Source organism: Hermetia illucens, chromosome 3 (genome assembly GCF_905115235.1).
Source record: "Hermetia illucens chromosome 3, iHerIll2.2.curated.20191125, whole genome shotgun sequence".
In the NCBI taxonomy this organism is placed as follows: Eukaryota; Metazoa; Arthropoda; class Insecta; order Diptera; family Stratiomyidae; genus Hermetia; species Hermetia illucens.
Genome location: NC_051851.1, coordinates 20375889 through 20388575, shown reverse-complemented (window position 1 = coordinate 20388575; position 12687 = coordinate 20375889). Strand labels below are relative to the sequence as shown.

The following is a 12687-nucleotide window of genomic DNA, read 5'->3' as shown; positions in this document are numbered from 1 at the left end:
CAAAACAACATCGAGTGATTACTTTTGCTTCACCTGTTTCAAACAGACAAGCTAACAGACCAGACAATAAACTCAATTAAATAAGGTTTTGTCGTCTTGCAGGCCGTTTGAATCATTTCAATGTAAAGAAGATTGAGTTAGCATCGCGACGCATCGAAGGACGAAAATTGTGAAAGACCCTCACAAGACACACTGTGAGAAATGATGAAAAATGCCCAATGATAATCAGTAATGCAAAAGATGATGGAGGCGAATGATTCACAGCGACCACCTTGCCGTATATTCTGACCCAACGAATACTTTCACAGGGCTAAAAGATAGACTTTGTAATACAGAAGTGCCCCACTGTCGATGATATCGATCTACATTTCACCGGCAAGCTTCGAAAATTTCCACATCGTACGATATTCTTCGATATAAGAATGTAGTTTTCCTCGAAGTCAAGCATTTCAGAACCATGATCAAGATGCAACCCAACAAAAAAAATAGGAAATGAATGAAGTGGATTCAAGGGTGATCCTCACCAACTCAGTGCAGAACGGAGTAGCGGAGGGGAAAAAACACCTTAGTTGACATGCCCCGTCTACTAATCTAGTCTGGATTTACACCCTCGTTTTAACCAGAAGCAATCGTAACTTCGAACTTTATCAGGAATTGCTGCCCTACTGTTTCATTGAGTCAGATCGTCTACAAGATGAGGGTGGGGAGACGCCAAAAGATAAGGACATTCAATAATTTGGTTCATGTGTTTAAGTCGAACCAAGAGCATTGGCAAATGTGAACGATGAGCACAAAAAGTTCTGCTCCTGGGCTTCGCTACGGATTCTAAAGACAAGAAGAAATTCAAGGACCATGTGTTGAAGAAAGGTAGCGCTCATGTAATACTCAACAACGAGGGATCGATAATATTCAATTTGAATAAGTTGGTAAGACGCCAGATTCGACAGAGGATGGTAGGCCAACTTTTGAAGATGCTTTGAGAAAACATGATACTTTCCTGAGCTTTGATGTGAATCCAGCTCCAATTCCAGATGCAATTCTAACTTCGACGAAGCGCAAACCAGTAAGACCGAGAAAAAGTTCTGAAAGCAAAATTAAAAAAGCAAAGATGCTAAGGATGATCTAAATATCGCATGCATAGCGGAAGTTCCAGTTAAATGTGCAGCCTCTAGTTTAGAAAAGAACCAATGGGCGTAGGCGTTTGGCTGCGAATTTTGTTTGATATTAAAGAGCGACTTTTCGAATTTGGTATAATGTACGAAAGATGAAAGGTGAACTATAGCAAGTTGAATAGTTGTGAGGAATAAAGATGGCATTGACGGTTCTATACGCAAATGGAAAGCCAGGATAGTTACAAAGAGACTTTCTCAACGTCAAGGGATAGAAAGGCCTGTGAGACCTTTGAGGCTGTTCGAGCTAATTTCAGGGAAGGGAGAGTGTCATCTAATGAAGTTCTTGTATGGATTAAATGAACCTGAGACTTGTAGGCAAGTATGAATATCTCGGCGATTACTTGTCGCCTTCTTCAGTGCTTCCAAGCTTAAGCACTGAAGAAGGCAACAAGTACTCGCAGAAATATTCATATTTACCTTTTAATAAACAGTTTTAGTAAAGCGTAAGGAAACTATCTTGCTGACCGGACGATAGACATCTTGAACAACTTACCGAAAAATATTGAGGAAAATCAGACCGCCATCAAAGGGCCCTTATGTGTAATGCAAGCCGAAGGGACGCCGTAACATCTGGCTGACTACAGAAACTGGACCGGTCAGAGAAGTCAAAGATCGGCTCGTCATCCACGATGAGAAGCGGCTTAAGAGACGCAAAATTTCACCACGGTTCCTACCCGAATAACATCTGGTGGAGTTTCACTTTTTATGGATGAAAGGACCAGTCTCCAAAACATGCAGATACGATTAAACGAAAGTGAAATAATGTCGATCATCAATACACCCAAAAGGAGTAAATTCGCTGGCCTTCTCAGTCGAAGAGAAATTGTTCCTTGGACGTCCCAGTCTCCGCCGGGCTGCCTTTTCCAGTGTGATAATCGAAACGGTATTTGTGTGCTTTCCGCCGTCGTAAAGATAATAGCTAAAATTATTATGAAACACATAAAAGGATACTTTGGAAGCTTGATCGACGGAGAGCATTCTGATTTCCATTGTAGATCCTCCTGCAGTGAGCGAGTGTATTTGGAATGCTCCAGGCAGAAGAGGCATCCCAAAGCGGCATATGATGGGGCAAAATCTGGTGCGTGGCATCGAGGAAAAAATTCAGAGAAAATTGAAGTCCAAACCAGAATGCACCAAAACTGCATTCTATCGGCGATATTAGCGCTTCTTATTATCAGTGACGTTCCCCATGCTACTCGGAGGACGGGGAGGATTTGAATGGAGCATGGCATCCTTCCACAAATATAATACCTCGACTGCACTGATGACCACTGTGTGCTCTCTCTGGATTTGGAGAAGGATGCAAGCAGAGTCAGATTGAAAATAAACTTCAACAAAAACGAGGTTCTGAGTCTGACGATCGCACCCTTTTTATCTGCATTAATGGACAAATATCGGAGGCATTGATCGATTTTCATATCTTGATAGCGCTATTTCTGTTGATATTAATAACACTTCACCGATATCTTAACGCCAACATCAAGTTGAGCGTTGTTTTGCGTCAATATTTTCTGTACTGTTATATGAAAACAGTACATGGGAATTGTTACTCAAATGCTCCAAGCCTTCGTTAAAACCTCTCCCCGCTGTGTTATCGGTGTACTCTGGCCCGATACAATTTCGAATGGAGTACTGCGTCGATTTACGGTTCACGTAGCGCTAAATATGAATAGATGGCAAAAGTAGCAGTCGATAGGTCACACTTTAAGAAAGGGCGAACACTCCATTGCTGCCTACACCATGCAATGGAACTCACTATCTCAGAGTGGCGCAACATCTTCGTCTCTATTACCACAAGACGCGATTCATTGTCTTTTATAGTCGGCCAACGGACGACGATAAATTTTCGATTGGAGGCGTTTGTTGATACGTCGATCACAAAGAACATCAATTGTGGAGCACCACTTCATCCAGGTTGCGTTTATGCGTAAAGCAATTTCTAAATGCAGTTTTCCATTGGCTGATAGCATTGACCCGAGATATTTAAATCATTCAGTTCTGGACAGCTCACTGCCGCTGACAGTGATTATGAATGGACGCCCGATTTTATGAACAAACCAGAGAATTTTGAGCCGTCAAAAAGGCTCTTTTCTCTAGTGCAAGTCGAGTTGTTGGCCACGTCCCGAAGATTTGAGTGATTACAGAAATTTAGAAGCGGATCGATGAATGTTTGGAACAGAAGCATCTTATTGCCGTTGCGAATGGGGGCGAAGGTGTTGTGTTTGAGTTCCGATACCGCGCCCAATTTCGGGAAGTGCAATGTAGCATGACCCGTGACAAAACAGAAATCATCAATGTGTTGGTCAGGAGAGCAGAAAATGTCGCAATGAGCAATGATTTCAGAACCCTATACCACATCGCGAAAGATATTGCAGGTTATCGCAAGTCTTTAGATGGTCCGGTAAGGGACGGTGACGGTTGACTCCTGATCCACAATAAGCAGCAATTTAAGAGATGGCGGAACATTTGACAACCGCCCTCAACCATATAATATCTGATGAAGTTCAACCTGTTATTGATGACTAGTCATCGTAACATGTGGATGCAAACTACTACAAAAGTGAAATTATCTCGGCTATCAATGCACTGCGCTGGACTTCACGGTATTCCTCTGGAATTGACCCTTGCAGCTTCGTCCTTTGCGGAGCTGCTACTTGCATTCACTTGTCAATCCTGGGTATCCGATCTGCATGGCCCACATCAACCCCCTATGAATCATTTTGGAGTAGTGTGGAGAAATTCGAATCACTTCTTCAGGTGCTTTTCACTAGCTCCGAGTGGGTTTTTAACAGGGATGCAAGGCAGTGTATTTCGAATGCTCGAATGTAGGAGGGATATTCTAGAGAAACTGATCGCTATGACTAAAGCGATATATGATTGCGCAAACTGTGATTTACTGCATCAAGATGAAATTTCAAAGAAATATGAAGTCCATATCGGAGTGCGGCAAGGCTGCATTTTGTTATCGATACTGACCTTTCTTGTTATCGGTGACATTTCCCATGATTGAAGTAATAAAAAGTTGGGAACTTGGAAAACTTGTTTGCATTGATGAAGGGAACAAGTGGTTCCCGAAATATCGGTATTTGCAAGAATAAATACCCACACCAATGAAAAAGACACAACAAGTTTTTATTACTTCAATTAATTAATCGTTGGAAACACCGCATAATTTCACTCTGATTTCCCATGATGCCTGTTCAGGGGACGTGCAGGGCTTCAATGGAGCATGGCATCCTTCCATAAATATCTCGACTACAATGATGGCGACTGTTTGTTCTCTTAGCGAGCCATGGATTTGGAGAAGTATGTAAGCAAAGTTGGATTGAAAATAAACCCAAAAAAAACAAAGTTCTCTGTCTGACGATCGCACTCTTCTTATCTGCATTAACGGGCAAAATACCGAAGGCGTTGATCAATTTTCAGACCTTGATGGCGTTATTTTTGTTGACGGTGGCATCAAACTTAATTATTTCCCGACGCATTAACAACACTTCACCGATATTTTCTCTATGCTGTTATATGAAAGCAGTACATGGAAATTGTTATTCAAATGCTCCGAGGGTAGCCTTCGTTAAAATCTCTCTCCGACGGGTCATTGGTGTACTCTTGCCCGATACAAACCCGAAGTGCGGCGTAGATGTATGACCAACGTACCGCTAAATATGAATCGATGGCGGAAGTAGCAGTGGATAGGTCACATTTTAAGAAAGTGCGACAACTCACTATCTCAGAGTGGCTGATAGATGGGTCCCCTAGAGACAATGACGCAGGACACTAGAGGAGAAGTGCAGGCATCTTGGAAGGTCTAGGGGAAGCTGAAGCACATTTCTGCGAATGGCACGCAGACGTGGTCGATGCGCTTTTCCCCATTTAGCGAATATTGACAACTTTGAATATTTATCTCCTTTTTGGTCTAACATTCTATACCGAAAAATCCCCTTTTTGGTAAAGAATATTTAGTTAGAAAGGTAAAAAGTTTGTCTCTATTCTCCCATTTTTTTTAGGTTATCTCAGATAATGAAAATAAGTCCAGATAGCCGTAATAACAACAATTAAACGAGCATCAAAGAAGATCAAAGTCCAATTATTTCTCTACATCCAATTAGATTGTATAAATCAATTGATCAAATGTAGGTTACCATTGATAAAGGTGCAAGTTCAATAACTTTTGGGATTCGTCAGGTGTTAAATTTGATATTTGAGAGCAAAAAAGATCAACGCTAACATCCTTTAAAGTAGAATAAACAAAATTTAAAGCTTTAGAAATCCCCAAACTTGAAAAATCAGGGGATGTTTTGGAGGTTGCTTCATTATTGCTTTCACACTTCGGAGTCTTCTCCATTTAACACTTGTTTTCAAAGGTGATAAGCATTATCGCTTATCTATCGTTCACACAAATAAGTGAAACAAACGTGACAGTACTTTCCCGTATTCTGAGGCGATCGCTACGGGCTTCATTATCCACTCATGAATAATCCTCTCTAATGCCGCATTATTTACCTCCTCTCTCAAAATCATAAGACCAAGCTGTTTGCGCTCCATGATAGAAATGAGGAAATGACGGCGACTATTCGCCCAACAACTACTGCCGTTATCAGGTTGTATCACCTATCTTTGCCGCGCTTTGTACAATCAACTTCAACAAGTTTAGTTCCCGTGATAAGAGTTTTAAAAATAGAGACATCGGAACAAAATCAGCTCCAATGGCGTTCTGTAATTTACAGGCTCCTTGACTATGTGAACAAAAGCGTTCGGCACATTTTATATATTTCAAGTTGAAGGCGAAAAAATAATCCCAGTCGATACGACGTAACGTTTGTTTTTGCTGGATTTCTTGTGAGATAAGACAATGTACCAAAGCGAAAAGATGGATTGCATCATAAGCTCAGAATGTAAATAAATATTCCATTGGAGCAACTCACTCAAATAGACTTTGAGGCATGAATGTCGAAAGCCAGCGATGTCAGATATTGTTTCATTTCCAGATGAACGTTAGCGCGTACCCATTAGATGACTCGTTAGCAATTCGCTGCGGGCAAAGACGAGTGATCAATCATGAGGCAAATGACCGCAAATGAAGATGCGCCTGGTCGCACACTGCACACACGGACTAGTGGTAAATGCTATGATCGAGATCTTCATCGTCTGAGACAACGGTGGCTTGCAATCCACTTCGAGTCGCTGTGCAATGGGGCCAGTCTTCTGAGTAAATATATGGCTTGGCGTGGGAGGCAGGCAGCATAGCTAGCGCTCGACTCGAACGTGCATCGACTTCAAATGATATAATATTCGAATGTAATAGTTGAGTTTGCTTACCTTGCCCTCCGGCCATGAGCAGGACTCCGACATGGCCCTCGCTTATCTGCCGGTACCCCTCCTGACGGTAATCCTCGATCGTGCTCTCTGAACTGCGACTGATGCTGACGAGCTTAGAGTCCGGGATCGGTTGAATCCTGTCGTCCAGGGTGCCGCTGTTCTCCTCCAGGCATGCAGTCGCACGCTCGTAGTAGGTTTTCAACTCATTGAAGTTCAGTTCACTGATATCCTCGCATAGCTGTTGCTGTTCCTCGATAGATAGCTCGTCCCAGAATTTCAGCAAGTGATCCTGCTGGGCTTTTACCAAACGCTCGCGCAAATTTTCGAACACGGTCATGTTTTGTTTGTGACGCGCACGATTAACTTAACAAATCAGCACAAAACTTCGCAATATTTGAATATATCAAGTCTGGACTTGGGCAACTCGCTTTTAACTCAACAATGCAATAATTCAGTAACTACTTAACGCCTCGCTTCGCTAACGAACGTGACGACCAGATTTGGAATCAACTGAAACTGAACCGATCGCGACCAAGTGAAAGTGGAGACTGCGAACGATTTTCTGGAGCTCGGCACGGAGCCCCATTGCACCACACTTCCCCCAGTCAGGGTCTCGCTGTTCGCTGCTTCGTAGTTAGACTCGTTTGCGGTGGTGGCAATTTCGTTTTCGCACCTTAGTTTATTCTTCATGTCTCACGTAGATCGAGGGAGAAGTGGAAGTTGTCAGCACCGTGTAATTGCCGTGAAAAGCATCATTACGACGGCCTTCGAACTGAACTGTGGTCGCGAGGCAAAACAACAAAACCTGAATTGCTCCCGTTGGAATGTCACACAATATACGATAAGAATAAAAGCGTTCAGAGGCAGATAAAAAGTCGACTCTGTCCAGCCAATTGTCAGTTTTTTTCCACGTCTCTGATAATTTTGACAATAAGTGACGTTCGTGACATTTCGCGCCGACCAATGAGTTTGCCTGTGTACACAACTGTGGAGTGAGCGATGCAAACTGGAAGATGCATGTTGCAAGCATGACAGTATGTTGCGGGTGGCCAGCGAGATGCATTTCATTTTTGCCATTTAAGTTTATTTGCATCAAAATGATTCGCGAATTTCGATTTTATTTGGAATTTTTGTGGTGGACATTTACAAAAAAATGAAAGTTGGAAACTAGAGAATCTTCAGAAGACCATCAGGGACGGAAATAAAAAATCTTAATTTCTTATCAACACTAAAATAGAATGCGGAGTTCATATTCATTAAGATACTCTAGCAAAAGTTGTTTGTCGGCAGCGTGGCCGAGCGGTCTAAGGCGCTGGTTTTAGGCACCAGTCCGAAAGGGCGTGGGTTCGAATCCCACCGCTGTCACACTTTTTGCTTCCGTCAGATAAATACATAATTATTTATTTGCTTTTTTCCACCCCAAACGAATATCTAATTATGACCATTCCTCAAACTTAGACATTTTTTTTTCTTTATAGAAATTATTACACCAAGTTGCAATGATGCAGAGTTTTACCGAGTGGGAGGATCCTTATTTAGCCCAGTAGGTCCATGTCGCACGCCCGTTAGGGCGTTTAGTGGCAACAAACATCTGATTCCCGAAATAAAACTCGCGAAATCACAGCAGAAATGATCATCATCATCAACGGCACAAAAACCGGCATCCGGTCTAGGCCTGCCTTAATAAGGAACTCCAGACATCCCGGTTTTGCGCCGAGGTCCACCAATTCAATATCCCTAAAAGCTGTCTGGCGTCTTGACCTACGCCATCGCTCCATCTTAGGCAGGGTGACCCTGCCTCGTCTTCTTTTTCTACCATAGATATTGCCCCTATAGACTTTCCGGGTGGGATCATCCTCATCCATATGGATTAAGTGACCCGCCCACCGTGACCTATTGAGCCGGATTTTATCCACAACCGGACGGTCATGGTATCGCTCATAGATTTCGTCATTGTGTAGGCTACGCGTCCATCCTCATGTAGGGGGCCAAAAATTCTTCGGAGGATTCTTCTCTCGAACGCGGCCAAGAGTTCGCAACTTTTCTTGCTAAGAACCCAAGTCTCCGAGGAATACATGAGGACTGGCAAGATCATAGTCTTGTACAGTAAGAGCTTTGACCCTATGGTGAGACGTTTCGAGCGGAACAGTCTTTGTAAGCTAAAATAGGCTCTGTTGGCTGACAACAACGTTTCTAGCATCGACGGAAACGCTATATACATATTGTGTTGATATAAAGCTAGTAGAGTTTGCTCCATTCCCAGCTGATTTGACAAAAAGGCCAGAAAGTGGACATTGGTGAGGCAGCGTCTGATGAGTTACTTCTGTCCTAAAGGAAAACACCATTCACTACCTTTGAAAAAAAAACGGGTGCTTCGCTCAAAGCGGAAAGTATGACTATTTGAAACGTCAACAAGGTAATGCGGGTTCAGAACCCTTGCAGCCCTGAAAAGTTAGATTGTGCATCAAACTATGCGCTTAGCTGTTCTGAACAAGTGGCTCTGAAAACTTGAGAAACCTACCCATGTCAAGGTGATTTCTTTTTTCGGATAGGGTGGATGAATGCGTTTACGCACTGAGTGTTGGACACCCGCAACCCCAAACCACCGTACTACCAACTGAAGATCCCTCCTTCCTCAACTAATCTGGAAATGTTTAACACATTACTTCAGGCTACTCCTACCGCTCTCTCGTCTTAGGAGCTCTTCAAATCGAAGAATGTTTTTCAACGAAAGGAGAGGGGAGAAAAGGAAGATGTTAATTCAAAGAACCTCTTGCCGTCCGACCACTATGTCAGTCGAGTTCAATTTTATTCGTGAGGACAGGCACCCGAACACAACGTATAACACGGCTCCATACGGCGACGCTTCTCGCATATCTCTGGCAATATTATCAAGGAAGAGCCCCCTGTGTTCTATCTCACCTTTCACAGGCAAAAAAGGGTGTGATCGGCTTCGTCCAACAATGCACTTCAGAAGACAAAGTCGGGGATCGTGCATTGACAATATTTTACAGGTAAGACTGAGGTGGTCAAAGGGTAGTATAGGTCCCCGACCGAAACGTGGATTGGTACCCACGATGGAGCATAAAACCTGGGAAACGCCTGCTGAACAAATACCCACAGCTCCACTACACCCTACCTCCTCCTCCTCGTGGTGACCGCTGAGAGCTCTTTCTTAACGAAAAGCTGCAGACGGAGAAGAATGAAGACGAGTCTCCCGCGCCTAAAAACAGGACAAATTCTACCGACTGGTCCTCCAGGTTGGGGGTTGTTACGAAACCTCGGAAGGATAGATTTTACAACGACGAACCCGACAACGAAAAAGGAATAACGATTTGCGCATTTTCTCATGGAACGTGCGCACCCTGTACAGAGATGAAGCTGCCAAGTACCTACCCGATACCCTGTTCCAATATAGGGCTGATGTAACAGCGTTACAGGAGATGCGATGGACAGGGACCGGTTTCCTTGAGAGGAGTCACTACACCATATATTATAGTGGCCATCCAGTAAACCATGTGCTCGGAGTAGGTTTCTTAGTCAGCCAAAAAATGAAACCTGCTGTTATCGGCTTTGAAAACATAAGCGAACGGCTATGCACTCTGCGCTTGCGAGGCAAGTTTAGAAATATAACGTTCACGCCCCTACAGAGGAGACTGCAGAGTCGGAGAAGGATACCTTCTACAAGGCAGTAGAACGACCCCCGAAGCCTGTCCCAGATATGCTATCAAAATCATACTTGCGGATTTTAACAGCCAAGTAGGGAAGGAGCCCGTATTCAGGTAATACGATGGCTCCCATAAATAACATAAAAATACAAATGATAACGGACTGCGGATTATTCAATTAGCAGTGTCACACGAAATGGTTGTTGGAAGTACCTGGTATACACGGAAAGCGGTCCACAAAAATACGTGGGCCTCTCCAGACGGGACCACTTTCAACCAAATTGACCACGTGTTGATCGGACGCCGCCACCTCTCAGCCTTGATGAATGTCAGAACATATAGGGGGGGCCAATATAGACTCGGATCACTATCTCGTTCGCATGGTGCTCCCCACCCAGAATCCGCTCTGACAATCAGGTGAGAGTTAACACAGAAGCCATCCACAACACAGCCCTCCGTTACACCTATAAGAGGGAAATGGATACCGCAATAACCGCAGTCAACAGAGCACCTGGAGATGAAGCATCAACAAATGATCTTCACAACCACCTGAAGAACGTTATCATGGATACGGCCACAAACATACTTGGCCACAGCCGCAAAAGGAGTCGGAACGGTTGGTTTGACGATGAAGGTAAGCTAGCTACGGAACGGAAGAATGTTGCATACTGAGTAATGTTGCATTCTCAAAGAACACGGAGAAGCGACTTCACAGAGGGAAAAAGAAGCCGGGGAGAAGCAACAGGTCTGTGAACCCGAAAAGTACCGGGAGTAACCCCACCAGGCGCGCAAGTTTTACCAACAAATCAGTAGGATGAAGCCTTATACACCTCTATGCTCGTCATGCCGAGACAAAGAGGGAAATCTAATTTCCGACAGAATGGGCATATTGGAGCGAGAACAACCAGAACATCGGTGAGTTGAAGGTCCCGCCAACTGAAGACGACGAACAAATACTGCCACCACCAAGTATAAGAGAAACAGTCCGTGCAATTCATCGGTTAAAAAATCATAAGTCGCCAGGAGCCGATGGAATTACAGCCGAATTGGTTAAATATGGAGGGGATGCCCTATCGAGAAAGTAATTCGTGATACCGATGTAAATGCGAGGGTAGGTAGGTAGGTATCAGTGGCCGCTCGGAGGCCATCTTTGATCCGTCCGTAAAGAATACTGCATCATAGTCTTGCAACACGCCGCCGGTCTTCCACTTTGCCCTGGTTGGAAGGTCGAGGCATATTGGGACTTAGCGAAAGGTGTTCTCTCCATAATCGTCCTTAAGTGAACGTCCAGGACGCGCTTTAGGATCTTCAGCACGAAAGAGGTCAGGCTGATTAGTCGAAAGTCCTTCGCGACTGATGACCGTGCCTGCCGGCTTTCGGTATGAAAACCACTCGTGCGCGCCTCCAGGACTGTGGTACGTATCCTAAAGAGATGCAGCTCCCGTAAATCTCAACAAACCACGGCACAACTCTTTCCTGCTGCTTCTATAGCATGACTAGCATTATGCCATCTGGGCCTGGAGATTTATATGTGGAGAATCTGTTTATAGCACAGCCGATCCTATCCTAGGTAATTACCGATTTGATAGTCTTGCACAGCAGAACCCCCAAGCAAGGTTCTGACTCACAGTCCTGCCCGCTGGAAGGAAAGTGCGTTTGAACTAGCAGCTGCAGGGTTTTAGTAGAAGATTCCGCCCAGGAGCCTTCCGACTTTTTAAGAAAGGATGGGCTCTTATGTTCCTTGGACAGAATCTTACTGAGTCTCGCGGATTTACTTGTGCTTGCGATTTTCCTACAATAGTCCAACCAAGACCGCCTCTTGGCGGTCCTGATGGTAGACTTGTACTTCTTCAGACAGCCAGTACTGCCAGTACTTTTGCCTGTAGGAGATGTTGAAGATTTTTTTGGTCAGCTTCCTGAGGCTAGAGAGATTTTCATTCTACCATGGTGGCAGGGTCTTTTTGCTGTACTTAGTATGGAACGAGACTTTTGGGAGTAGGGTAGGTGAAAGCGTTTACGCACAGAGTGTTGAACACCCGCAAAAGCACGCTGGCGGACTACCAACTAAACACCTCCCTGTCATCAGAGAACTAGCCTGGAACCGTTTGACACATTACTTCGGGCTAGTCCTCCCGCTCTCCCGGCTTTGGGAGCCTTCAAGTCAGGGAATTCCTTTCACCAACGGGAGGGGAGGGGAGGAAGGGAGTTGTTAGTTCAGGGAACCCCTTACCGTCCGACCCCTCTGCCGGTCGAGTTCAATCGTCTTCGTAGTAAGAAGAGCCCGAACATAATGCGCAATACGATTCCAGCTGCCAGCGCTCTTCAGCATCTCTCTGACAATGTTGTCTGGAGAGAGCTCCCCTGTGTCTGCATAAAGCTGCTGGCGGAGGCCGTCCCACCTCTCGCAAGAGAAAAAGGTGTGTTCAGCGTCATCCGCCATTCCATTGCAGAACACACAATCAGGAGATCGCGCTTTCCCAATCCGGTGCAGGTAAGACTGAGAACCTCCATGCCCACTTAGAAGTTGG

General features: G+C 44.5%; 1 protein-coding gene and 1 non-coding gene across 2 annotated transcripts in view; one reads left to right on the top strand and one right to left on the bottom strand.

Moving 5' to 3' along the window:
- The window catches only part of LOC119650774 (UDP-N-acetylhexosamine pyrophosphorylase), a 29107-nt gene extending 21585 nt beyond the window's left edge, over positions 1–7522 (bottom strand). The window contains exon 1 of the mRNA XM_038053879.1: positions 6492–7522. Coding sequence (XP_037909807.1) covers positions 6492–6828 — 337 coding nt within the window. The 5' untranslated portion in view covers positions 6829–7522. The remainder of the gene's footprint in view (positions 1–6491) is intronic.
- Positions 7523–7776: 254 nt separating this feature from the next.
- Trnal-uag lies at positions 7777–7856 on the top strand. Its single transcript has one exon. It is a non-coding gene; the product is annotated as a tRNA-Leu (tRNA).
- The last annotated feature ends 4831 nt before the right edge of the window (positions 7857–12687 follow it).